Source organism: Equus caballus, chromosome 3, assembly GCF_041296265.1.
Source record: "Equus caballus isolate H_3958 breed thoroughbred chromosome 3, TB-T2T, whole genome shotgun sequence".
In the NCBI taxonomy this organism is placed as follows: Eukaryota; Metazoa; Chordata; class Mammalia; order Perissodactyla; family Equidae; genus Equus; species Equus caballus.
Window position 1 is genome coordinate 10,239,204 of NC_091686.1, and position 27,996 is coordinate 10,267,199.

At 44.5% G+C, this 27,996-nt stretch overlaps 1 protein-coding gene across 4 annotated transcripts in view; it reads right to left on the reverse strand.

Moving 5' to 3' along the window:
* Positions 1–8,556: 8,556 nt before the first annotated feature.
* CSNK2A2 (casein kinase 2 alpha 2) overlaps positions 8,557–27,996 on the reverse strand; it is a 38,948-nt gene continuing 19,508 nt past the window's right edge. For 2 of the 4 annotated variants that reach the window (XM_070261897.1, XM_023637091.2), the window contains exons 5-12: positions 24,167–24,226; positions 19,066–19,149; positions 18,146–18,256; positions 17,855–17,956; positions 17,219–17,319; positions 16,240–16,388; positions 14,665–14,758; positions 8,557–9,006 (exon numbers count right to left, since the gene is read on the reverse strand). In XM_070261897.1, the coding sequence (XP_070117998.1) occupies positions 14,682–14,758; positions 16,240–16,388; positions 17,219–17,319; positions 17,855–17,956; positions 18,146–18,256; positions 19,066–19,149; positions 24,167–24,226 (684 nt within the window). In that variant the 3' untranslated portion in view covers positions 8,557–9,006; positions 14,665–14,681. Of the gene's footprint in view, positions 9,007–10,516; positions 14,759–16,239; positions 16,389–17,218; positions 17,320–17,854; positions 17,957–18,145; positions 18,257–19,065; positions 19,150–24,166; positions 24,227–27,996 lie in introns of those variants that run through there. The other 2 variants (XM_023637093.2, XM_070261898.1) reach the window with 2 other exon arrangements.

Sequence of the window (27,996 nt, forward strand, 5' to 3'; positions counted from 1 at the left end):
TTGTTTCCACTTTTTTGACTACTATGAAGAACGCTGCTAGAACGTTCACATACAAGTCTTTGTGATGACATCTGTTTTCATTTCTCTTGAGGATGTATGTAAGACTGAATTGTGGGGTAATGTGGTCATTCTACGTTCAACATTTTGAGAAACTATCAAACTGTTTTCCAAAGTGACTGCGCCATTTTATAGTCCCACTAGCAATGTGTGAGCGTTCCAATTTCTCCGCACCATTGCCAACATCCATCATTGTTTTCGAGGACCTTGGCCTTCATTCCACCCAGCTACCTACTCTTGTGGACAGGCCTCTCAAGCATCCACTCAAGCCCCCGCTCCTATCATTCTGGCTCACTCCCTCCCGTGTCCAGAGTCCTCCAATTATTCAACACCACTGGGACTTTGAATCTGCTACCCTCCTACTTTTTATGCTCCCTCACCCCCATCATGTCCTCACTTCCTTCCCTTTGTCCTTGGCTTAAATTCCACAGTCCATTATTAGCTCGCTGGGTTGAATACATCCTCAACAACTTTGTTACCCTCTTCATCACTGGTACTCACACGTGGCAAAACCCCTACCCTGGTAAAATATGACTGCATCTCCTCTGTACTCATCCCCATGCAGTTCAACGCGGCTGGAGAAAAATTCACAGCCCTGCTGACTGGTCTTGCACTAAATTCATGACCATGAACCTCAGGTGGACACTTAGTGCAGCTCGGCAATCTTGTTACATATCCCTGGCCACTTGCTCTCCCTTCTCGCTTTCTCCTTTCTCCTCAACCTCCAACATTTCCCCTACGACTTTAAGCTAACAACCTTGCTTCTGCTGCGGCTGCTTTTTTTTGCAACATCACGTCTATTTCCAGAACTTTTTCATCACCCTAAACAGAAACTTTGTACTCACTAAGCACGATTTTGCTTCTTATTTCACTGAGAAATATAGAAGCAATCGTAAGAGGACCTCTGCAACTTCCTCCCACCAAACACAGAACCTTCCATGTGTGTGCCTGGGTATTCTGCTCTCCCTCCTATTACAAGGAGAACCATCTGTGCTTCTATGGAAGGCCAGTCCCTGCACCTGTGTACCAGGTCCCACAGCCCTTGGCTCATCACAGAGGTCATTCCTGCAATTATGCCCTCTTTCTCCTGCATCGTCAGTTTTCCTCTGTATGGGGTCATTTCCATAAGTCTACAAACAACTGTAATATCTCCCATCTAACAAATCCCCTCCCTTGGCCCTACCTCTTTCCCCTACAGCCCCATTTCTCTACTGCCTTTTACAGCAAAGCTTCTCAAAAAGAACTGTCTTACCATTTTCACTTCATTTTCTCCCGTCCCTACTTGAATCCATTTCAATCTGTTTCTCCCCGCACCACTCCTTGAGCTCACATGCACCCCCATGTTGACAAATCCAGTGGTCAATTCTCACTCCTCATCTTACTTGATTTTTCAGCAGCCAGAGTTGTCGCTTACTTTTTCTTGAGACAAGTTCTTTCCTTGACTTCCAGGCACCACACCCTCTGGTTTCCCCCCTTTTTTATCAGTCCTTCCTTCCTTGTCTTCTCTGCTGTCCTTTCCCCCTCCCCCACATCTCTACTTCGCAGGGCTCCAGGTGCCATCTGACAACCACCACTTCCTCACAGATCTGCTAATCTCAGGCTTTAGATAGCCATAAGCCGATTCCTGCCCCACCTCCATCCTGTGCTCCCCCCAAAGTCTATCTCCAGGCCCACTGCCCCACTGAGCTCCATGTGCTTATATCCAACTGTCTACTTCACTCCTCCCCTCCAAGGTATAATGGGCATCCCAATCTTAATGTGTCCAAAATAGAACTTAAAATATCACCCCCCTCACATCTCACACACATCACTTGCCTAAACCTGCTTTGTTCCAAGTCTTGCCCATCTAAGAAGATGCCAACTCAATTCTTTGCTCAGACAAAACCCAGGAGGCAGCCTTGAGCCCCTCCTTTTTCTCACAGCCCACATCAGTGCAGCTCTACCTTCAAAATACTTCCCCAATCCAATCATGCCAGCACCTCCATTGCTACTGCCCTGGCGCAAGCCGTGTCTGCTGCAGTCTCCTCTTTGCTTTCTTATTTCTATCCTTGCCATCCGACAGTCTATTCTCCACATGGTGGCCAGAGGGATCTTCTTATTAGCCAGTGGCCCTTTGCTCTCATGACTGTCCATTTTGCTAAGAAAAAAACCCACATCCTTATTCTGGCCTCCTCCATCTCGTTCCTGGAAACCTCTCTGATCTTCTCACCTACATCCTTCTCCCCACACATGCCCTCGGCCAGTGCGACCTGGCACCAATCTCTCTCGCCTCACTTGCCTTTTCCTCTGCCCAGGCTGGGCCTACCTCCTTCCCTTCTTCATTTGGAGTTCTGCTCAGATGGTACCCATCTTAGCTTCCTAGGGCTGCTGTAAAAATCACCACAATCTGGGTGGCTTCAAACAACAGAAATGTTTTCTCAGTACAGAAGGCTAGAATCAAGATGTTGACAGGGTCATGCTCCATCTAAGTCTCTGCGGAAGAATCCTTCCTTGCCTCTCCCAGCTTCTGGTGGCCCCAGGCATTCCTCAGCTTGTGGCAGCATCTCTCCAGTCTCTGCCTCCATCTTCACGTGGCCTTCTTCTCTCTGTGTTTGTGTTCTCTCCTCTTCTTATGAGGACACCAGGCCTTGGATTTAGGGCCCACACTGAATCCTGTATAATCTCATTTTGAGATCTTCAACTAATTACATTCACAATGACCCTCTTTACAAATAAATTCACATCCCAAGGTTCTGTGTGGACAGGAATTTGGGGGTGTCACTATTCAACCCACTATCCACCTTATCAGAAAGGACTTCTTTGACAACCAATCTGAAATAGCTCCCCCACATCCCAACTACTCATCCCCCAACCCTGCTTTATTTTTTTCATAGCACGTATCACCACTTACAGTCTATATATTTATTTGTTTACTGTCTGTCTCCCTCTACTTGATTTTGAGCTTCTGGGACAAAGACTTTGATCTGTCTTGATTATAGATGTATTCCCAGTGCCCAAACCAAGGGCCTCCCTAAAATGGGTACGCAGCTAGTATGTACTGAATCAACGAATTAGTCACAGACTTGGGGTTGCCCAGCACAGGCTCGGTCTCTCCTGGCCTCTGCAACTCCAGACCCATCCAGCCAATAGAGATCCTCTCCTGCTCAGAATCAGGGCTCACCTAGCCCATTTTCTGGCGCACATTTCTCTCACTAACCATGCAGTCTCCCCAACTGAAATGGAAACACCTGGAGCGACTGGGGGCTTAAGTGCCATGAACAGCAGTCAGTGAGCAGGCCGATGGAGGAGATGAAAGTGCTTGCTTCTCTTAACTCCTCGTTCTCAGTGAGTGTCTGCATGAACTGTGTTCAGTTCTTCCTTATGTTGGGGTTCAAAGTTTATCGTGGTCATGGCCTTGGCTACAGCACAGATAATTTGATCAAAGATTGGAGAACATAAAATCGTGGGTTTGCTCCTGTTGTAGACTTGATCTGGTCATGCTCCTTCCAGGTGCAGACTGTGTCTTCTATGCCTGTATCCCCGCACCTAGCACAGTACCACCATCATGGCGGGCACACAATGAATGAATGGATGGATGAGTGAATGAAGGGAATAGAGCCAAATGGTCACCTCTGACATTGACCTTCATCTCTAAGGTAATATAGACTAAATTAACCTAAAACTACAGATCTCTCTCGCAAAAATATGCATTAAACACTGTATTTCTTCAAGACTGTTTTCCCTTCAACATGAAGGTAAGGACAAAACACAAGTAAGATCTTGCTAATGAGTTGCTTCCTTCAAGGATTGTATAACTAGGATGGGGTAGATGAGTCCGTTTTAGAAGGTCAGTGAAATAAATGGAAAGAGAGCAGAATCGAATGAGGCAGTAAAGTGATTACAATTTGGGTAGTGGGTGCAGAAGCTCAACTGATGCCAATCAGGCTACGAAAAGCTGTAGAAGATGTAAAGGAACCGTGTGAGGTGCGAGGCACGTGGCGGTCTTGAGAATTCCATTACTACAAGGGGACGGTTAACCTGCAGTTGGGTAGAACCATCTACAGAAGCAACCAGTCTTGTGTCCAGCCCAGAACCTCTGACCGTGAGCGAATCGGTCAGAATACGTCACCTTGGGAGGGTAAGTGTCAAAACACACAGATTATGGCAAGTAGATCGGACCCATGATAGCAGTAATCTGTGTCAAACTGAGAATAAGTTTCTGATTAGCGACATTTTATTTAAGATATTTGAAATATTTAAGATAACAATGTATTAGAGGATCTGATACTTTGAACTTAATTTGAAATGCTTAAAGGAAGTTGAAATTAGATCTGTGATTTTAATTTAAAAATGTCCGAGAAAAGTTAATTGTCTGTAAACAATGAATGTTTGAAAGATTTTGATTTATTAAATCTATGAGTTTAGACTTCGATATGTTAGTGTTTGAAAGCTTAGGAAGATTTCATCACATTTTAGGTCTTTCATGTTAGCTATTAGAAGTGTTTGTGCAAATCAAACATTAAATATGTGGTTGGCTTTGAAATGTCTAAGGAAACTAGATTTATGCTTTAACCCTTAAGTTTTGAATTAATTGAGCATTGATCAAAGATGAAGAAAGAGCGTTCATATTTATATACAAGACCAACTAATTTGTAGTTAGAACATTTGTAAATTGATCTTAAAGACACATTTAGATTTTTAAATGTACAACTTTAATAACTAAGATATTATTTAACACACCGGTAACTATAAGCATCCTTCTCAGTGCACAAGGCCCTGGTCAGAGGCTAAAACCTGGTGGACAGTGTCTGTTGACGTCAGTCCAAGCCCAGAAACTTAGAGCCCCTGGCCTCCGGGAGACACGAGGGCCTCGCCACACACTGTAAGGCAGAGTTTATTCTCCACTCCTCCTTGCTGATGGGGATGGGGAGGTGGAGCAATAAGGTGAGGGGTCGTGCCTGGAGAACCTCCCCTTAGGTGGGAGCGAAGGAGGCGTGCCCCCACTGACTGGACGTTCAGTGGCCGATGGAGGACCACAGAGTCCCAGCTCATGTTGTATCCAAAGACCGTCAGCCCTGACTACGCCAGTCAAAGAGTCGGTGGCGGCCAGACAGGCTCCTTTAAACTGAGAACGAAGCTCAAATGGGACTCTGCTGGGCTCCCCCACGTTGTTATATTTAAAAATTTACTTTTAGGGGCTGGCCCTGTGGCCGAGTGGTTAAGTTCGCGCGCTCCGCTGCAGGCAGCCCAGTGTTTTGTTGGTTCGAATCCTGGGCGCGGACATGGCACTGCTCGTCAGACCACGCTGAGGCAGCATCCCACGTGCCACAACTGGAAGAACCCACAACGAAGAATATACAACTATGTACTGGGGGGCTTTGGGGAGAAAAAGGAAATAATAAAATCTTTAAAAATAAAAAATTTACTTTTAAATTTACACACAGTAAAATGTACTTTTTTTGGTATACGGTATTGACAAAAGCACCAAGTCATATAACCATTGCCACGTTTAGGGTCCAGAACAGTTCCATCACCCCCCAAATTCCCCCACGCTATCCCTTTGTACTAACCCTCCCCCTCCCCTGAACGCCTGACAACCGCGGCTCTCTTCTCCAGCTCTACACTTTTGCCTTTCCCAGAACGTCACATAAATGGAATCGTTCAGTATCAGTTTTTTTGAGTCTGGCTTCTCCACTTAGCACAACACCTTTGAGCTGCACATTTTAACAGCTTCTAGAATATTCCACCAAGTGTTGCTCATCCATTCCACCACTCGGCCTCCTCTGGTCGGGGATATTTTAAAACGTTTGCCATGCTTACTTATGAAGGCTTCCCACAGCATTTCAAACAGCTTAAAGGGCAGCCACTTTTCATATTTAAGACAACTGTTTTCCTGTAACTTTTTTGAAAAGGTCTTTAGAATTTGCTTTTGAAATTATTTTATTATTTTGTGATTGTCTGTGACTCTTCACTAATTATCATGAGAGAAATATTTTTAAAAGTAAATATTGAATTTAACAATTAGTTCACAGGACTGGAAAGACATTTAACTACATTTATTAATTTTTATTTTACAACATTCTTCTTTTAGAGCCACAACCTTTTTTTTCAGGTCTCAGACATTTTTGCAGGCTCCTAGAAAGCTCACAGACCCTGAGCACATGCCCCAAGTGCCTGACAGAGTCCCACAAGAATTCCGTGACTAAAGGCCTCGCGGTTCCAACCTACACCAGTGAGTGAAGGGAAGATTACTTTCTCTGAATTGTAACAATGCCCTTTCTGAAAAAGTCATATGGCACAGTTCTTTTTAAAGATTTTTATCTCACAAACATACAAAGTGTAAAAATGTGTGTGCAAATTTGGTCATTACAGCAATACTGGTAATAGTACTGCTAAGAGTCTATCAATAAGGGATTGCTTCAACTACAGTACACCACAGAATGGAATACTACGCAGCCATGAAAAGCAATGAGGTAGATCTACACATGTTAACACAGTAAGAACTTCACAACTAAGTGAAAACAGAAGTTGCAAAAGAATCTATAGTCTGATTACATTTCTGTAAAAATAATAGTTGTAATTTAAAAATGTTAGTAAAGGTACAGAAAAAAATTGGAAAATATAGCCAAATTTAACTGTGGTTACCTCCAAGGGAGGAAAGAGTTTTTGTACATGTGTGTATGTGGTTGGGGGGGGTAGGCTTTCATTACTTACTGTTACGTAACATATGAATTTTTTTACCGTGAGCATATTATTACTTTGGTAATCAGGAAAATTCAATGTTACTTTAAACAACCCAAACATAAGCAGGACAACTGAAAGATGTGAACTGATGTTCCGAATTTCCAAGCACCCTGGGGATGAGCTTTAGACTGCGCTTGGGTTAGCAGGTTCCTTGTCCCCTTCTCTCAAGACCAAAACAAGCTAAGCAACAACTCCTCCTTCCCTTTCTTTCCACAACCAAACACTCTCTCACCCAACAATAATCATCCATAAAAACCAAGATTATTTTGGTTGAGAAGGGAAATTGGAGGACAAAGCTAGCGTTCAAATTCTGCATGGCATCTAAAGAACTCACAAGCCAGCCGACCATGTGTCTGCTCCAGAGACTCTTCCTGTCTGGGAATGCCCTTGAAGGCCAGCTGGTCGACATGGAGATAACGCACCGCGTAGATAAACACGCACGTACAAAGCACCAGGTCCACAGGAGCTTCAGGGATGTGCTCATAATAACACGGTATTGAGATGCTGTCCCAGAGAGCTGAGAGACCAACAGAAATTTGCAGAGCCTTGTGTCAAAAAGGGCCTCATGAGAGAGACCACTTGAGAATACTAGGCCAGTGATGGAGTGAGAAAGTACCAAGTCCATCCATTTGGTGTCCGGTTGGCCTAACAAAGTCAGCTGGTGGTGGGCCTGTGGGCCCTCACTCACTGGTGTCCAGGGCGTGCACAGCCTTGAGCGCCCACACCCGAGGAACTGTTTGGATCCGACAGAAGCTGGTCCAAGGTACACTGTGACGTTGTGGTGACCCTGAGGGGCCTCTTTGCTTACCCCCATAATTGCTTCAAAAACTGTGAGCATCCACACCTGGATTCCTATAGTCACCTGTTCAGGACAAGCAGCAGAGAAGGAGAAGGAATGTTGTGCAGATCAAGTTCTTTTGTAGAGAACTAGTGGGCACCTCACCCAGCCGCCTGAGCGGTGGGGTCAGCCTGTCCTTCTGCTCTCTACGGGCAGTGGGACGACACAGGCCACAGCCAGACACAAGGCTGGGCAGCCACTAGGTTGTTGCTGCTTTCACCTCCACGTGGTACACCTGTTCTGGGAGGGAAGGACTGAGGTGGCCAGGGGAGGCTTAATTTGTAAAACGGGTTTAGTTGTTTCCACTTAATAAATGTGATCAGTACTTCCACTCCACCCTCTTTCACATTTGAGTGGGCCACTTTTCCTTCCAGTTCCCGGGAGCTTCAGAGCGCGAGCAGAAGCAGCCTATAGATCTGGACGTGAGACCCCCGACCCCTTCCCTGCCCGAGGACAGCAGACTCAGCCATCCTCCAAGGTAAGAGGCTTTTTCAGAAGGGGCCATGGGGAGCGAGCAGAGGATGGGGGGTGGGGATGAAATATGAAGACACGAGCAAAGGGAAAGCAAAGAAGGGGCTAAGTCATCTTCCTGAGTTCATCAGAGGTGACATTTCCTTACCACCTAAATCACTGGGTGACTCACCTGCTTCGGAAGGAGGGGTCAAGGGAAGATGAATGTGTTCAAGACAAAGCTGGGCTTTCCTGGCCCACGGAGTCTACGCAAACTCTCTGCGGTTTACCCCATCCCCAGGACTAGTTCGCTCTCTCAACTCCTCATCTCTGTAAAGAGCATCCTTCAGACCAGCCCTCCTCACCTCTGGGACTCCCCCGCTTTCCTCTGGCTACAACCTGGCACATATGCTCTTCTATTCCACTCAGTCCTCTGTGGCCACGGGTCTCAGTTAATGGCCCCTTCCATACTGAAAACTCTCCATACATTTCTTTTAAAACCTTTTATTCAATAATATATACTTTTAAAATTATAATATGTAACTGCCCTTCATGCCATATATGCCCCCATTCCCGTACTGTGGAGTCTGTGGCCGGCCAGTTAACGTGGTCTGCTGGAAAAACAGGCGGCCGCAGGACGAATCAAGGGGCGCGGGGGAGCAACAGTAACCAACAACCATTTTGCATACCCTTCACATTTCCCATGCTTTCTGGGTCAGGAGGAAGTCAACAGGAAGCCAAAGGCGTGTGAACCTTTTACATTCGGAAGTGAGGTTTGGTAAACGGTGGTGGGCTGCCCTTCGGTTGGTCTAGTTCGTGCTCGCCAAACCTGCCACCATTTTGTGTCTGCTCACGGAACGTGATCTCTCTACACACGTTAAGACGTTTGATTTGGTTCTTGTTCTGCTTATGGAAAAGTGGGAGGAACCGCAACAGACCTGGGGAAAGAGATGGGAGGAGGGGAAAGATGGCGTTAATTAATCTGACCGGGAGGAAGGACAGGCCTCCACTCGCAAGTGGCCTCCTCCTCTTGAAGAGGGCTGGGGACAGTATGCAAGCTTGACTTTCCCATGCCACTTTGCGGAAAACCTAGCTAAGAACTGCCTCTATGGTTTCAGGTTTCAAACGGTACCCTCTTCCTTCCTCTTCTGATCACCATTAACAGAGGCAGTGTTTGGCACGGCCTTCTGTGAGAGCAAGAGGAAAGTTCTGGACACTGTGACCAAGTCTCCTCCCCTTCTCTCAGGTCCAGAACGCTGATTTAGTGAGGCCTCCTGACCATTCCATGCAAGCCAAGCTACAAGTTCAGCAGGTCAAGTGTAGATCCCCATCAGACCCAACCCTATTTACTGAGAACATCTTGGGACTAAGAATCAGATGACTGTCTTTACACAGGGAAAGGGCCGAGTCCACTAATAAAGAGCAAAAAGGGAGCTCAAACATTTTTAACTCTCCCCTGGAAGCAGCTGTCTGGCACGGCCTGCAAACCTCGTTTCTCCTTCCATGTCCAGTACAGTGAGTGGGTGGTGAGATGCCAGCAGTGTCTCAGAACAGAAACACAGCACTGAGAAAGGACTACGGACCTGGGAAGCTCTCACACAGAAACACCATTTCATGAACACTCTCTTTGGGTAAAGGAGCAGGGGTCTACTGCTTAGCATTTGAGAAAGGCTGCGTGGTGCTTAAATTAAGAAAGAAAGAGCTCTATTTGCCTTGAAGCACTTCGGAAACTGATTTCTAAGCATCCAACTCCACAGAGAGACCAGTCAGTGAGAAAAGAGCTCAATAAATAAAGACACTGCCATCTGCCAAACGATAGCAGGTGCCCGCCTATGTTGCAAAAAATGGGGCTGCAGAGATTTTCAAAAATGCAGAACACTCTGCCACAAAGGTTAAACTTGTGCAAGACAACAGGTCAATCCGAGAGGCAGGTGTCGCAATGGTGGAATTCAGAATCAACTACCAAGAAACAGAACAATCCCCACGACACCACCCTAGTCCCCTCTCCTGCTACAGGAGTCGTCACACCAAGGTGACTGACTGCATCCACCACACACACATCCCACAGTTCGAAGCTCATCCCTCCACTCCCCCGAGAGACAGGAAATACAAGGTTAAGGCCCTCACAGCAGTGGCTGGTCTCCCACTTGGCAGGGCTGGTGATTAGCAACATTTTTATTTAAGAAAACAGGATTTAACACGGTGTTTTTCTTTCTTCCATGGACAGCAGCACATAAACCACACATCAGTCACCCAGTGATACAAAGAGGTGGCCCATCGTGTCTGAAGCAGTCATTTGTAAATCACAACCCAGGCAGTGTTGCTTTTCTGCAAACAGAAGGAAAGTCGGCTCCATGGTTCTTGAAGATTTGTCCAAGCTTTCCACTGGGTGTCAAGATTTCTGTCCCAACCTCTTAGTCACCATTTACAGCAAGAAAAGCCAGCGAGTGAAAAACTGTTAATTTATTGATTCAATGAGAGTTTTCTCTTTTTAAACAATCCCCAATACATGCAGTTCAGGATTAACCATCACATTTGTAGCACATTGTTGAGACTCTACACAAAGGTATGCATCACCTGTATATCCCATCACATCGTTTTCCCCAGCCTCTGTACCACCTTGTTCGGGTCGTTTTCATTAACACATCCATATAGCTCAAAAAACGTACGTTCTTACCAGTCTTCTTAGCCAGCTGTTTCCCCGCCACCTCCCCGCCCTCCTGTTCCCACCCTGGGGTTAGTTTTTAAAGGCAGGACATTACTGTCTTAGATTTGTTAAGCTCACTGACAAACTTTGGCTTCTTGTGTGCTCACGTGGACCTTGCTTTTGCTTTTGAAAGGGGTTATATTTCAATGACCTTGACTCTGATCAGTTATTATCCACTCCTATTTATTTGCAGGAGGGAAGTGTGCTTTTTCCCGTGGGTGCTCATGCAGAAACAAGGGTTACTAAATGAATCACTGAACCTGAACTGGCATTAAAGGAAACTGTTAACTGGGCTCTCTCAGCTCCGTTTCAATATAAAAATTTTTCCAACTGTCGCTTGCATCCCAAAATAATTCTGCTTCCATCCTCATCAACGCAGCACCTGGGAGAACCTAAGTCATTTCCCTGAGTAGGTGCAGCCTGAGACCCACAGCCGTCCCGTCAGCTCTCTCTGGGCCTCAGCATCTGCCTTGAGAGCACCACCTTTCGGTCCCACTGGAACCAATCCAGGGGCAGTGCCCATCTCAGGGCACATTCCAAGTTTTCATGTCCCCTAGTTTTCTCCCCTCAAGAGGTCATGGTCCCTCCTCAAGATCTACCTTTTGCCTGTTTTTCTTATTGGTTCCCTTTCTCCCTTTAATAGCCCCTCTCCCAGCTCCCAAGGATTACAAGCTCTTCTATCTCCTCTAATCAGTCTGAGAGCACTTCCTTCTCTGCAAAGAAATACATTTGCTTTGAGCCTTGTGAGTACCAACATGCTAGAAAATGTTAGGAGCCCAGTGGAGTGGCTCACGTTGAAGCGGTTCACATAACTGGCATCGGCCCTCCTCTGACCAGTAAGAAGACCCAGGAATGCCTGGTCTGCATTATACACTGCGGCTTCTCCCACCCAGACCCCTCCACAGGGAGAGGAGAGGACAGGAGCAGGCCAGTGATATGATCCAGGGAGAGCGAACTGCCAGCAAACCAGACGGAACTCCCCACACTCCCTCGGTTCTGCTCTTACCATGCGGGTCCTCGGCTAAGCAAGCCTGGGTAGCTATGCTCACGTGCGGCCAATGAACTATGACACACTGATCTGTGTTTGGCACAGGAACCTTTTGTCCTCACCACACCAGGTCTAGGTTCTTGAACACAGGCAGTACCTGAGATGATAGTGTAACACTACCCTGTTCCCCACGTTTTTTGCTTTTCTTTAGGAAATAACAAGTCCTTATCATAGGCACTTTTAACCAGTTATAAGGTACTGAAGCAAACGAAATGTCTAATGAAAATTACTGAGATGAATTAAAGAAATAATATGCTACCTGAAAAGGATATTAAGGGGGAAAAAATCTACCACAGCTTCATCTAAGACTAGACTCCCACTCTTAGATACATACATACGTACACACATACATACTCTCTCTCTCACACATACTCTCTCATCTCTCTTCTGGAACTCTCCAAGACCATCTCCTAACCAGGGTAAATACTCTAAGGTCTCAGGGGAGCTGGGCCCATCTGGACACAAAATGGTCCTGGAGCTAGGTAAACGAGAAAAGGTCTGGACTAGACTCACTTCAGTTTGGGAAAGAACCACCTACAGTCAAGCAGCCAGGAGGCAGGGTGTCAAGACCAGACTCAGACAGGAGCGAGCATTTTAAACTCAGTCATGCTGTATGTCTAAGGCATGAGGAGAGGTCAGAAGCATAGGTGGCGTAACAGTACACTGTATGCAGAAAGACAATGACTCTTGTGTCAAAGCGGCAGCTGCAGAACGCAGGACAGACAGGTCGGCTGTGTTTGCACTACTACATCGTGACCAAAGGAGAGAGAGGCAGAAGTAAGGCACCTGACTCTTCTCCTCCAACTGCTTTTATTGCCTCTGGGGGACCCAAGGGAAAGAAACAGTTACCGCTTCACCAAGACGCTCCAAGAGGCTTCCCCTGCCTGGTCCAGACAGGCAACTTAAAATTTAAAATGCTGGGTGACAAAGGAGGGGATGAGAGGTAGGGGACAGGAAGGACACACAGTGGCACATCTCCCTGACAATATCTAACAGTTCGGTGTTGCCTAGAAGGGCACATGAGAAGGCTTTTAATAATCCCAAACACTGAATTTTGCTGCCTGACATGTCAACATAGGTTCAGCCAAGAGCTCATGTCTTGTCTTTGATTTTCAGGTAGAACACGTATACATTAATATACAGAATGTGCAACGCAGGCAGTAACTCAGTGCATTTCTTGGCCTTGGGATCTTAATTTTTAATCTGTAAGCTCAACTCTACAATAAGAGTTTTATTTGCATTTTAAGTTTCCACCGACCAAACGACAAAAATAGAATCTACATTTAGAGATAGGACCTGCTACCAATACCAATACGATTTTATTGGAATATGGAATGTAAACAGATGTTTTCAAACAAACAATCTAACCTTATAAAAATGTATGGCATTATTAAATAGTTAATAAAGAAATCCTAAAGTGTGATGGGATGGCAGACACCTCTAGCTCTAGCCTAGGTGTGTGACGTCCCCACAGCTGTCAAGGCTTGCAGCTGGGGTGAGGGGACTGCTTGCAAATCATACTGGTGACAAGTCCCCCAAAACGAAATCAGCCCTATTTTTTTTTTTTAAACAAAATCTAGCTCCCTTTGTTAATGTGAAGGCTAGCACAATGGAGCCCAAGCTTTGATACTTGCCCAGGAGCTCCACTGCCTTCCCCGAGCCCCTTGGATGCTGCTCTCCTCAGTTGCTTGGGTCATGGGGCGGCCCTGCCCACACGACTCCAGTGCCTGCATGTGGGACTCAGCTTTGCCACCACATTCATGTATTACCTATCAGAGCTTAAAAAAGCAGATTACCCTAATTACAGCAGGAAATTGTTTCTCATGGGGATAAAAAAAGAGGCAAAAAGGGAGGGGTTGGGAAGTACGTTTTTTTCACACAGTAAGTCTTTCCTAAATAAATTCTGATAGGACATTTTTCTCCCTCCCCGACTTGCCTGAAGACTGACTTTCCAGCTTTAGTTATGGTTGTGAACAAAAAGTCTTTGTTTCAGAGAGGTGCATTAAAAGAGGTGCACACACAGGGATGTGCTGAGAAAGGTGAGGTTTTCCTTACAAGGCGGCAAAAAAAAAAAAGCTACATGAAAAAAATAGCAGTAAGATTTTATGCTTAGGCAAATCAGCGAAGGTTAGAGTGAGCTCAAGTTATGCACTTAGCACAGAACTTTGATGAGACTGATGGGCCTGTCCACGGCATCACCAGGTTTAAAGTGAGGCCTCCTGACATCGAAGGGGGCTCTGTGAGGGCGACTACAGTTTGCTCCAAAATGAACACACTCAGAAGAAAACCGCAGGGTTGAGGTACATTTCCTAGAGAGCTCATGTCATAAAAAAATACATAAAACATGAATTTGTATAAGAGCTTAAAAAAAAAAATACTGTCACCGTTTTAATATCTCCTTTTCATAAATGAGGCTGGTGTGTCAGTACAGACTGCTGACATTTTGCTAAAACTTGAGCCTGAATCTCACCAAAGGAAACCCAGACCACAGAGGAATAGATGGGAAGCCAGAAATTCAGAGCTTGTTGACTGAACGAGTTAATTCAACAGTGGTCTCCTGTTAAATAAGGGAAATGTACAACAACTCCGAGCCTTTCATCCCCCATGCATTCCAAAGGGAGAGTCCCCTCAGATCCTGAACTGTGTGCATCGTCACGCTGCCAGAACGGCAGCTCCCTGTAGACTAATACTGGGGAGTTTCTTTTTGACAGACTTTTAGGTCTTTACTGTTCTTTGCGTTTGGAAGGAATGACTAGAATTTCTTTTTATCACATTGTAGTTTTCCTTCAAGATTTCTGTTTGGTTGGTTGGTTTTATTGGCAAGCATCAATGCCGCATTACCCGTCGCTTTCCAGTCTTCATCGGGCTGCTGTGAGACCACTGGAAAGTACAGCATTATCTGTACAAGGCTGGGACTGCTCCTTCACCACGGGGTCTGCAAGAAAAAGGAGGAAAGTCAGTGGAATCGGGGCTGGCCATGTGGGAGATTTTATGGTTAGGCAAATCAGCAAAGGTTAGAGTGAGCTCATGAGCATCACAACAAACGCAACTCTTCCACAGTGAGATAGAGAGAGACCGCCAGGAAAGTCAGGGCCAGGAGGGCAACAGAAATTACAGAATTAACGTTATAGAAAAACCAGACACTGAAAAATGACCAGGGGGAATTACTCTTACAGTCAACTCTTATAGTTCCTCAGAATACAAGTTCAATTACTGAGATTCATGGAAAAGAGAGGCACAGAAACACTCATTTCCCACTGTTCAGAATTTCTCCTAATTTTCTTATGTGTTATTTTCCTTGAATACTAACATCACATCCAAGCCCCAATTTCTTCAAAGCTTGTGCAATAATAAGCACTTCAGAGGAAAGGGTGACTAAAAAGAGCCGTTAGAAGACCTAGCAATTTTAAGCAACAGCAGTTCAAAAAAAATTTTTTTGAAGTATGATGTACATTCAGAAAAGTAGACAGATCATGAATTACATGTTATAAACACGAGTGTTCTCAATTCAATCTAACACAAAGGGTGAAAATAGCTTTCTGTGCAGGAAACTGGAAAGGGGACACTTGAGCTGCACTAGTGTGAGGTCGGAAGGCTGAGGGTGAGATCTTTTCACTCTGCTGTCTACTGACGCTCATGGGCCAGCAGGTGCCACACCACACAGCAACCCATTCTTCGGGGGAGATTTAGTTCACCTCCAGAGGGGAAAAAAGGAGAAGGAAAGATAGCATATTGGTCAAGCAAGAGACAGGGTGCAAGTGTTCATCTTGATTCAGAGAGTGAACTGAGACAGGTCACTTAACCTCCCTTATTCTCAGTCTCCTCTGGGACTGGACTAAAACATCTCACACTGCCGCCAGTAAGAGGAAAGTCTGAGACGTACTTTATCAGTGGGGAGAACTATATGCACGCAGAACAATAAGCAGCAACTGAATATGCACCCAGAGTTCCAAGTGAGACCTAAGGAGTCTGTAATTCAGACAGGAGTTTAGTGAGGTCTTTCTATACCTGCTCTCCTTTCCCCAAATTCCGTTTAACTTATTTTCTTCTTTAAAAATTTACTATGGTTACCTTATCACTTTCACCTAATTACTTGTTTTTTGAAGGGGAAATAAAATCTTTGATTAGTTCCTACACAAATGTATATATTTGAAAAAAAATTTTAGATACCAGTGATCTATAAACTCAGGGCCACAGGGAATGGTCAAAGGGACCAGACTCAAGGGAGCTGCAGTGGAGGACAAGGAAACACCTTTGGGGATCAAGAAACAGATCTGCAAAGCTGTCTCAACAGTCTAGAACTAATGAGGCCAAAGTCCAGGGACAATTCAATGCAAATACCTAGAATTCTCTTGACTGGTGCCAAGCATAAAGGGTAGAAGAGCTTTCCCTTTAATAGATTACCCCGAGACTCACAGAAGTATGGGTGCTCCATGGCCTCTTTGGCGGTCAGTCTCTGTTGATGGTCGTATCGCAGAAGTTTGTCCAGAAGATCTAGGGCCTCAGGGCTGACAAGGTGTCTGTTCTCACTATGGATAAAGTTTTCCCAGCGTTTCCGTGAATGTCTGAGGAGAAAAGGGAAGCATTAGTATTCTGAGATTGAATTCAACAAGAATCCTTCCTTACGTACTAGGGCTGAAGGCAACAAAATCTTAGAATACTGCACTGACAACAAGCTCGTTAAATCTCACTCTTCTGGGTACCTACTCCACCCCCACAGTTACAATCACAGCATCCTCAAACAAAACAGTGTCCTGATACATGAACTTAATTAAAACTTCTACATCTGATTTAGAATTTGTGGAACCCTTCTAGATTATGTTTTATGCCCAGGCTTTTAGTCAATTCTGGGCGAAGCACAGAGGTAGCTGAGTAATTTTTATTGTTCAGCAAATATATTTAGAGAGCTAGCCTCAGAAACATGAAGCCTCATAAAATAGTTTGAAAATTGTCAACACAACCTATGCATTTCAACGCTACTGCACTGTTTATCTGAAAACATGGTTTAAAATTTGCTACCTTATACAAAGTCCATTACACAGAACATAAATAAATTATAAATCTCTAATTAAAAGAATCACATCTTCTAAGATTTTCCACTAAAATAAGCATATGTTGTACCAAAAAGCTTTTTTCTGTAACACTGTGATTTTGTCTTCCATTTTCTATTGATAAGCAAGTTATCTCTTAGAGAAGTAAAAATGATTAGAAGACACATGTAAGCAATGCCCAAATATCTCAAAATAAGTTAAAAAAAAAAAACAGAGCAAAAAAGGATCTTTCAACTTTGACATGCTCAGAAAGGGGAAAGAGCTTGAGAAAGCACTTTCGGCTCAGCTTCCCCCTCCTGAAGTGGGTAAGTGAAATCCTCTTTCTTTCCCTCTCTCTTACTTACTGTCCCAGGATATCGTTGAAGTGTGGATCCAGGTCTATGTGATACTTCTTCAGGTACCCATATAGCTCATCTGTCCCCAGGACCTTGGCAATGCGAACAAGCTGAAACACAAAACAAACTGACCAAATCACTGAGCACGGGGCTCACTGCCAGCCCGTGAGAATGCTGTACAAGGACTCAGAGCACCTGCACCTCACCACATCTCCAGGGACCAGACACAGACCCAGGCCCGGGGCAGAGAGGCAGCAGAGGCAAGGACACCCAAGTTCACGTGAATGCACATTTCAAAACTGCCTTTAAAATGGTAACAGAACTTACGACAATAATCTTCTAGAAACTGATGATTATGGGGCATCACAACCTAATGACTAGAATCCAGTTTAACAGACAAGGAGGTGCCTGACTTCTTCACAGACCCACTTTAGAAGCTGGGCACAAGATAGCATTACGTGTCTGTATCTTTCTGGGGACCTGGTAACCACAGACAAAATTTTGTGAAATTCTTTACCCTGAAGAAAAGCTCAAGTGCAGATGTTGAGTGCCATTTAGGGGCTCAAGGACAGAATCCCTATCAAGGGATGTTGTTTTCTTCGCATCTGCCCCCAAATGGATATGAGTCAGATGGGGTCTGCTCACCTGGTCGTAGTTGTCCTGTCCATGGAAGAAGGGTTCCTTTCGAAAGATCATGCTCGCTAACATACAGCCCAAACTCCACATGTCCAAGCTATAATCATACATCTGAGGAGATAAGATATTTTAGAATTCAAGCAAAATAAAAAGTAGCTGAGAAAAATTGGAAATTACCATTTTGGAGTGGAATAAAGACTAGGTTTTGAATGTATCCAAATTAACTACACAAACAGTAAACCAGGAAAAGCCCTAAGGAGATGTAAAAAGAACCCAGAGGCGCTGTGCTGACCATTTTACCTGATAGTCCACGAGGAGCTCTGGTCCCTTGAAGTACCTGGAGGCGACACGGACGTTGTACTCCTGCGCAGGGTGATAGAACTCCGCCAGGCCCCAGTCGATCAGCCGCAGCTGCAAATAGGACACAAACGAAGGAGGTGAGAGGACTGTTTCTAGAGGCCTGTGCCTTAGAACAAGGCCACGTCACATCAGATAACAATTATTTGGCCACATAAAAAAATGTTAGCAGGTGCACTGGCTAAAAAACTACACTTTCAGCAACTGCATAAAAGGTTATCTCTAGAGCAGAGCACTCAGAATCTGATTCACTTTTTCTCTTTTTAAATTTAAATGATCCCGGCTCATCATCCTCTCTACATCAATAGAGCTCAAGCTTTCTTTCTGCCTCCATACCACTTAGATGTGTGACACATTCCCCCATCATTAACAGCTTTCATTATAAGCTCTAGTCATAACTGAAAGGCTTGGGGACATATGCCCCACTCCTGGACAGTAGCACTATTCTAGCTTTTCATTAACCTAATACTAGTGATTCATTTACTCACCAATCAGGGACAACCAGAATTGGATACCGAAAGGAGGAGGGACCCAACCGTACTTTTAAGGCCAGGCAGATTGGTCTGAGGGTTGTTAAAAAAAGAAGTAGAAACTATCAGCTGTAGTTTCTTTCGTGAGGCCCTCCAGAGAACCAGGACCAAAATAAACAAGTGGTTACAGTTAAGGTCAGCTGTCTACCTTCCTTGAGTACTTTGCTTATGCAAAGTAGAAACCAACACTGGAGACTGGAGAAGTAACAGTTATCACAAGTCTGCCAAAGCAAACAGCCTGGGTCTCCAGAAACCACCTAGGTCCTGGCCAGCATTTTGGTCTGCCCTAAGCCTTCCAGTAAAAGGCCTGTTGCTGCCTGGCTGTAATGGTACCTTTTTCTGTTGGTGATCTATCATGACATTGTGAGGTTTCACATCCCTGTGCATGATTCCCTTGCTGTGGCAGTAATCCAGAGCCTATTAGATAAGAAAGCACAGAGAAAAGTAAGCAAACCCTCTACCACCCCCCAATGCAAGCATATTCTTATTTGGTTGTGACAGCTTGACTTGAACAGTCTCCCAAGGGGCAGCTTACTGTCTGTAACGAAAGAGAAAAAACATGCTTCAGAAGACACCCCTGCTGTCTGGGCATACTACGTTGGCAGCTGGTAGGAAGGTACATGAAGGGCTACCATGAAGGTTTCTTAAAAAGGGGGAATGACACCCTTCTTCAGGAGCTCCTCTCCTAATTGTAGCTGGTAGTAATTTACCAACCACCTGGATTTAGAAATCACACATTAATTTGTTGGGCTAATTTGATGTGTTTAAAGCCAGATCTGGGAACCTCCCTGGAGTCACCTCTCCTAGTGGTTCAAAGGACATGCAGAAGTCCATGTGGACACAATGAATGACATCCACATACATCTTTCAACGCAGAGTGTCTTTTAGGTAAGTGTTCCATGCAGGTTTTCACGAATAATATGCATTTTAACATTAGTATTTTCCTTAAAAACAATCCCTGAACCATCTGGTCTTTAATTATAATTATATTATTACTCTAGGGAGAAAACTGCTTCCTATAAGATAGTTGATATGCAAATAAGATTTTTAAGTGTACAAGTCAATGATTTTTTAGTAAATTTATGGAGTTATGCAACTATTAGCACAATCCAGTTTTAGAAATTTTCCATTATCCCAAGAATTTCCCTTCAGCTTGCCTGCAGTCAATTCTCATTCCCATCTTCCTCCTACTTTCCCTTTCCTTTCTCTCTCCCTCCAAGCACTGATCTATCTGTTGCCATGGATTTGCCTTTTCTGGACATTTATAAAGTGAAATAATACATAGTACTCTGTCTAGCTTCTTTCACTCAGCATAATGATTCTGAGATTCATCCACGTTGCTTTTTTCTTGCTGAATGGTATTCCACTGTATGAATCCAGGTGACAGACATTTGGGTTGTTTCCACTCTTTGGCTATTACGAATAATGCTAAGAACATTCACGTACAAGTCTTTGAGAGGACATATACTTTCACTTTTCTCAGGTAGATTCCTAAAGGTGGAAACGCTAGGTTGTATGTAAGTTTACATTAAACTTTTTAAGAATCTGCTTGTTTTCCAAAGTGGCTGCACCATTTTACATTCCCAGCAGCAATGTATGAGAGTTCCGGTTTCTCTACATCCGTGCCAACACTTGCGATTGTTCCTCTTTTTGATCATAGCCCTTCCAGTGGGTCTGAAGTGGTACCTCACCGTGGTTTTGATTTGCACTTTCCTAATGAGCGATAAAGGTGAGCATCTTTTTCTGTGCTTACTGGCCAGCCTATAGAGGCATACTTGGAGACACCACAGATTCGGCTCTAGACCACTGCAATAAAGTTAATATAGCAATAAAGTGAGTCATATGAATTTTTTGGTTTCCCAGTTCATGTGAAAGTTACGTTTACACTTACTGTAGTCTATTAAGTGTGCAACAGCAATATGTCTAAAAAAACCAATGTATATACCTTAATTTAAAAACATTTTATTGCCCAAAAATGCCAACCATCATCTGAGCCTTCAGTGAGTTGTAATCTTTTTGCTGGTGGAAGGTCTTGTAAAAAACACAGTATCTGCGAAGCGCAATAAAATGAGGTATGCCTGCATCATCTTTAGACAAATGTTGATTCAAATCTTTCACTCATGTTTTATGAGTTATTTGGGTTTTTTTAAAAACAAATAACATAAAAATTTGCTCCTAAATCTCCCTTTTCTAACACAGTAACTATTTTCATATATTTCAATGTTAGGACCTTTGGTTTGTCTTAAAAAGCACTTGAAGCCTACATGAATCTCACGATATACTCCTTGAGTTACAATAATGACAGCAACCCAGAATCTCACCCACCTACTATGTGCTTGGCCCTGAGCGCTCTTGGTGGAGTTTTCCATGGGACAAGATTAGGGTTTCTCAATCTCAGCACTGTGGGCATTTTGGACCAGATAACCCTTTGTTGTAGGGAGCCGTCCTGTGCATTACAGGATGTTTAGCAGAATCCCTGGCCTCTACCAGTAGTACCTCTCCAATTGTGACAACCAAAAATGGTTCCAGACACTGACAAATGTCCCCTGGGGGACAAAGCTGACCTAGTTAAGAAGCAGTGGACTAGACTAGCAAGGGCACGGTACCAGGCATCTTTACATGGGAGGGAATACATAAGCCAGAGAATGAGCCCAAGATCAACATTTCAGGAATAAGCAAATTTTGCTTTCCTCAGACGCAAGAGTATACAGTGCATGATGCTTTTTATATGAAGGTCAAGAATACCCAACACTCAACTCTGGTGATGGAGGTGAAAATATAATCTTCAGAGGAGCGAATACTGAAGAGAAGCAGGCACAAGAGAGCCTTCTCGGGTATTCATAATATTCTCTACCAACCCTGTCCAGAACTTTATGCAACAACAGAAAGTTCTACATCTGCACTGCTCAATATGGTAGCCACTAGCCACATGAGGCCACTGAGTATTTGAAATGTGACTAAGAAACTGCATTTTTAATTTTACTTAATTTAAATAGCTACCTGCAGGCAGCAGCTACTATATGGGACAGCACAGTTCTGTGTGTATCTGGGTGAAGGTTTCACTTATGTAAAATCCAAGACTGTACACTTAAGATTTATTCACTTCATTTATGTAAGTTCTACTTCCATTTAATTTTTCTCTTTGTTTTACACCAAGAGCTGTAGCCAGACTCCACAGTGGTTTTGTGGCAGTGCCTTCTGAAACCAGGACTCCTGAGAACAGACCTCCCCGAATCCAAATCAGACAAGACTCTGCGCGTAGCCTCAGTGAGGCCCTGAGCAATCGCTCTGCAGCCCTCAGCCTCAGTTTCTTCTACAGTTTTAATTGAGTTAAATATTCCTCTTCCCTAGCCCCGTTCCCCCAACAAAGAGAACAGTTAGGAAGTGCTGTTTCTATTATTTTGCCTAGTCTTTGCCCAAAGGAATAAACTAATTAGAACCCCAATACCTGGGATGTGAAAAATACCTGATGGAAGCAAAGGCTGAACAAATACAGGAAAGGAATTAGTTATTTTGCCAAGTTCACTAGTCAGACTCCCTGTGGAGACACTGACATGCTCTTAAATTCTTTGGGGAATTATTTCAGTTTTAAAATTGGGTGGTTTCTGACCATTAAGCATGAAAGACGTTTTTCGAGTTTCATCTACGGTTCTATGCCTCATTAGCACAAAGTATGCCCTTACCACCTACCTGCCACCTCCAGAAAGCAGAGAGGACATCAAACACTGAGTGCCATGTGCATGCGCAGCCGTGGAGACCCGCACCATCGGGATGCCTACCTCATCTAAGGATAACTGTGCTAGGTTATACATCCTACCTTTGGTGTGCCAGCTAACCACAAACTCTTAATACCTCGTTTTAAAGAATAACCAATTGTGGGATCTGGATGGCAGCTCTCCTGGGGTGACTGCTCGGGATTCTCTGGGAAGCCCCTCCAGGGACTGGCTAGCCTGACAGTTCACAGGACACGCCTCTGCAAAGCTCTCCCCCATGAGGCCTCCAATTCTAGTTTGGAGTGGACACGGAAGAGTATGGGATAAACCAAGCTCTACCTTCTCCATCTTTCTGATCTTATCGACAAAAGAAAGACCCAAGAGCCATTAGAGCGAACCCTTAAATCCACCACTTTGGCTCTAACGACAAGTAGTTTATGCAAGTTCTTGTAAGAAAACACATTCATCTCATAAGGCTAGTTCTTCAAATTCCCGTTCCCTAAAGCTCAGCCTTAATCTAACTTGGTATTTTGCCCAAGCAACTTTTTATGCCATCAAAACTCCATTTTGGCAATTTTCTTCAGTAATGTCAACAGCTGAGTCACCTCTATATTCTTTCAGAGGTACTTAAATTGAGGTCCACACCCTCCCCAAAACTTATGTAATACTGTATATTTATACATCCATTTTGAGGGGAGTTCATAGCTTTCATTAGATTCTTAGTGATTCATGACCCTAAAAAACTTAAGAACCATTGGTCTATGCCATTCTACAAACCTTTTTAGAATTCCGTACCTAAGTGTTTACCCAGACAAACTAAAACAGATCATTCTTCCATCCATCAGTAATGCCTGAAGATTTCAGTCCTGGGACTGGTAGGTCTCCCAGAGGGTCCGCCCAGCACCCCTCCCTGTGTGTCAAGGTTAACTAACCAGGGCCAGTGGGGTAGGCTAGAGGACAGGGCGTCTCATGAGAAGTGGATCGTGAGAGATGGCAAGAACAAGATGGCTGCAAATGCCTGCCATCCCTGTGTGCATATCCCTCCACAAGGTGGCTTCAACAGTCTGCCCACCAAGAGGGGAAGTCCGCTTCTCCATCCTTTGACTCTAGGCTTGCCCACATGACTTGCTCTGGCCAATAGGGCATTAGCAAACACGACACAAGTGGGGGCTTGAAAAGTGCTTACACACTGAGGTTTGCCTTCTCTTGCTGCTAGGAACCCCAGGACCACCATGGGAGGCAGCCCAGACTAACCTCCTGGAGGACAAGACCTCAGCCATTCCAGCTGCCATCCCAGATTATGTGAATGAGGCCATCCAAAAGACCACCCCAGCTAACCCACAGAATTATGAGAAATAAATCACTTTTAAATAGTCACTAAGTTTGGGATGACTTGTTACGCAGTGAAAACTAACAGTAAGTATTAATTAAACAGAAAAAAGAAAATCCAAGGGCCAACCAGAGCTATGAAGAGGAAGGTTCTAATCTCTGGTTTAATGTCCTTGGGACCCTTGACTTGGCCATCATTCTCAGATCCACTGGAAAGTTTCTATGTAAAGATCCTATGACAGAGGCCTCAATATAAGTTAAAAGAAAAAAAAAATCTCACTAAATTCTCTGGGTATCAAGAAATATTCTGCTTGAATTCTCTTTGTCTTCTCAAAAACTTCTCCTTTAATGAATAAGCCTGAAAAAGTTCACTGTTTACGAATGCCACTTACTTTAAGTAGTTCATACATATAAAACCGGATATCAAAGTCTGTCAGGATCTGGTAAAGTTGCTGAAACAGATTTCAGAAAACAGAAAGTTAATTTACTCTCATTGCATCTTGTCAGCCCAAATGTTGGTCATTATTGTCTGTACACTTAGTGCTTAAGTCAGTAAGGAGTCCCACAACTTCTTACCACCTGATCTGGAACAAACGGCGTCAAAGACTCAAGATGAGGGTCTGCCACTTCAGCCCTCAGGAGAAACATAAGAAATTCCAGGGCAGAAAACATCTAAGCCAACCTGGATCTTTTAAAAACCTGTTTAATGCTCCACAGTTTCAACAGCCACAATCACATTATTGCAGAATGAAGTCAAAGCTGTCCAGCTGTCCTCACTGTCTTACTTCACTTCAAACAAACCCCACAGAATACTCTGGAGCACCGAGTTCTGAGTAGAGAGCAGAACCTGCAACTCACCAGCCCGTGCGGTAAACTAGTGGCAGGACAATCAGTCTGTTTGTGAAAGAAACACGAGGAAAATGAACGCTACAGCATTTGGAGCTGGCCAGAGACTTAAAAAATCGACACCCTCCACTCCCCCCCCACCAACTCCAGGCTAGGAAAAAAGAACACTTCACAGGCAACAACTGATGGGAACTAAAGAAGCAACACGTTTTACAGGGAAGAAAAAAGGAGTGGTGGAGTGAGAAGTTGAAAAAGAAAAAGATATAGGTACTGAAAATGGTTCCAGGCCAAAGTGACACATATACAAAAGTTTTCATTATTGATGATCCAAAGACCTAGCCACTGGGAGTTTTTAAAAAACTTCAATTTCTAAGAGGCAGAGTAGCATTTACGCATCTGGCTTCATTAAAAATCATCACGACCCTTGTCAGAAACTATACTATTATTTTTGATAATCAATTCTAAGTAAATCTCTAGCCTCATCAGTCACAGCAGCACTCTCCGTAGAGTTAATGAGCACACCTTTATTCAACATATTCTGCCTCTCCCTTTATTGAAAGACTCAAGCAATGTACAGAATCTCTCCAAGGAGCACGGAACGGCGTATATGATGTGTCTGTGTAAAAGGGGCAAGGAAGTAAAACTACGCATGCACATTTGTTTACATCTGCAAGAATGACAGAAAAGAGACGAATAAGAAGTGGCTTCATGCATATGTGTATGGGAGATGGACAGCTGGGGCAAGGGGAATAAAGGAGACTTTCACTGCATACCATTTTATGTTTTAGATTTGTGTAAATACACTACCTGCTCAAAAAAATTTTTTTCAGGAAAACAACAAATTTGCCAAGAATCAAATTTAACATTTTCTAAGAACACCAAGACAGCTTCTTTCCCAAATTTCCCCTTTTAAGTAAGAGCAATTCTCCCTCCAGCTTAGTAGGAATATCTGATTGCACCAACTGCAGGCAGCAGCTAGCTAGTATACTTCAGGGAATGAGACCACACAGTCCAGTACACCTGGGGTGCCTTGGAGCTGCTCCACCACGGGAGGCTGACCCTGGCTGGGACTGACCCCACTCAGATGCACCCACACCACCACTTCCGCTCAGGAGAAATTCAACTGTATAACAGCCAAACATCCAAGTTTTTTGTTCTCCCCTGGGCTCTGCACAGCAAGGCAGGCTTCTCAGCCAGCACACTGACAACCTGTATGTACGCACACAGGCCAAAGATGCCATCATCTCTCTGGGTGTCAAATCAGCTCCTCCTTTGAGAGTTAAAGAGATCTCTCCCATGGTGTGCCAGGCTGAAGCTCAAAGTCAACAGAGAGGTCATGAAAGTGACAAGAGCATTTTCTAACCCTCAAAGGGCTGAAATTTTCTATTTCCAGAAAACAAATAAGGGCTATTGTACTATTTGAACTTCTATCTATGGAAGGCCTCCCTCTCATGTCATGTGCTATCTTTACCAAGCACCCGTGTAAACGGTGTAAGACACAAAAATAAATGTCCTTGGACTGCCAACAGTATTCCTAGCTACTCCAACCAACCTCAGTTTTATGTAACACAGAAGACCCTGGCTGAATATAACGTTTAGGCCCAACACGTTATAAACTCCCGCACGACAGGCTGACGTTCACTCTCAGTTCTCAGGCGCTCTGGGTAGGAGGAGACCAAACTACACCCATAACATTTTACCACCTGGGCCTAAAATTCAGGATTCACCAGGGTCCGCTGTAGCCCCCAGGAGCACCGCACTCTGACCAAACAAACCTCTATTTGCCACCTCCATTCTTCCCTCTCCCAAAATCTGGAATATTCCGCCCCTCATCCTTAGCCCATAAAGTCAAACCCGCCCCATCTGGGCTCCACAGAGCTGAGAGTGGTCTTCTTTCTCTGAACCCCCATGCCGTTTACTGTCCTCTGGGGTGTTCATAAGACACTGACAGCAGCAGTGTCCCCAGAATTAACATTTCTCATTCAGGTACTCGTAGAGACCTGAAGTTCCCAAGATAATTTCTCACTCTGTTGTGAACAAGAGGCTGCTTCACTTTGCCCATACCCTAAGAGTGCCATGCCAGCGTCCCTGCGTATCGTGGCATACACATGATGGGGACAAATGGGTGCTGTGGCTGGTGGCAGTCACCAATCTGGCCATTCAAGATGTCTGAATTTTTCCTCCCTCAAATGTCACAGGTCCACCGTACAACTCGGTCCGCGTGCTGAGTCCTCAGACAGAACAGCCTCTGCTTCCCATGCCCCACCCCACAAAAGGCGGTTCTCTGCCCGCACACAGAAGGCAGGCAATAAACATTCGCCTTCGACGTTGTTCACCAGTCAATGGAACAAAAGCAAAAGTGTCTTCTGAGAAACAGAAGTGCTAAGAGTCCACGACAAATCAGAAAGGGAAACTTCATGAGAGCCACGCTTTTACTCCATTCTTCTTGGCCAGCCATGTGGAGGACATCATCAACCAACCAAGTGCAAAATGTTGGCTGGAAGTTAGCTCTGCTTACACTTTAATAAAGTAAGTGACTTATCAAAAACAAAACACGCCCGTGCCGCCTACAGAGGTGCTGAGGAAGAAACTATTCCTCAATCCAGGTTTGGTTAGAAAGCCTCAACATGCTGCCACTTCCCTGGAAATCAGTTCTACTCCAAGACTACTCAAAGAGCCCGAGGCGGAAATTTCCTGGGACTTTTAAAAACCGCAGAAAGCTGAGCAAGAGAACGGGAAAAATGCAATTTGGTCAGGAGACTCAGGGCCTCCTTGGTCTGAAAGCAACGGCCAAAAGTGGACCTCGCTCCTGCTGTTCACAGACAGGTCTTCAGACTCCAGCTGCAGTTCAACTGCATCACGATCAGCTACAGACAAGGCCTCATCCCCAACGACTGTCACTTCGGAGGACTGCACACTTCAAGAAGGTTCCCAGCCAGATGTGGCAGTCCCCAACACAGCATACTCCCACCCTGCACAGACAGCTTGCATGCTCCTCAACACACACAGTGCAGTCTACGTCCAGAAATCCCAGTGGTCCCCATGTAGGGAGAAGAAAAAGTGGGGGCCAGGGGGATTTAAAGTGAAAGTAAATGGTGTTCAATGTAGTAGTCACAACTTTTGGCATTAACACACAACCCTAAGATCCAGAATAAAATCAAAGTCAACGTTTATAGAAATTTAAGGAAGCAAAACAAATCATTAATTAAGCAAATAAATTAAAGTTACTATTAATCACCTGAAAACGTCTTATAAAGAAATGGCAAAATAATGTCAATGACCTATGATAAAAGTAAACTTTGGGGGCCAGCCTGGTGGCACAGCGGTTAAGTTCGCATGTTCCGCTTTGGCGGCCCAGGGTTTGCCAGTTCAGATC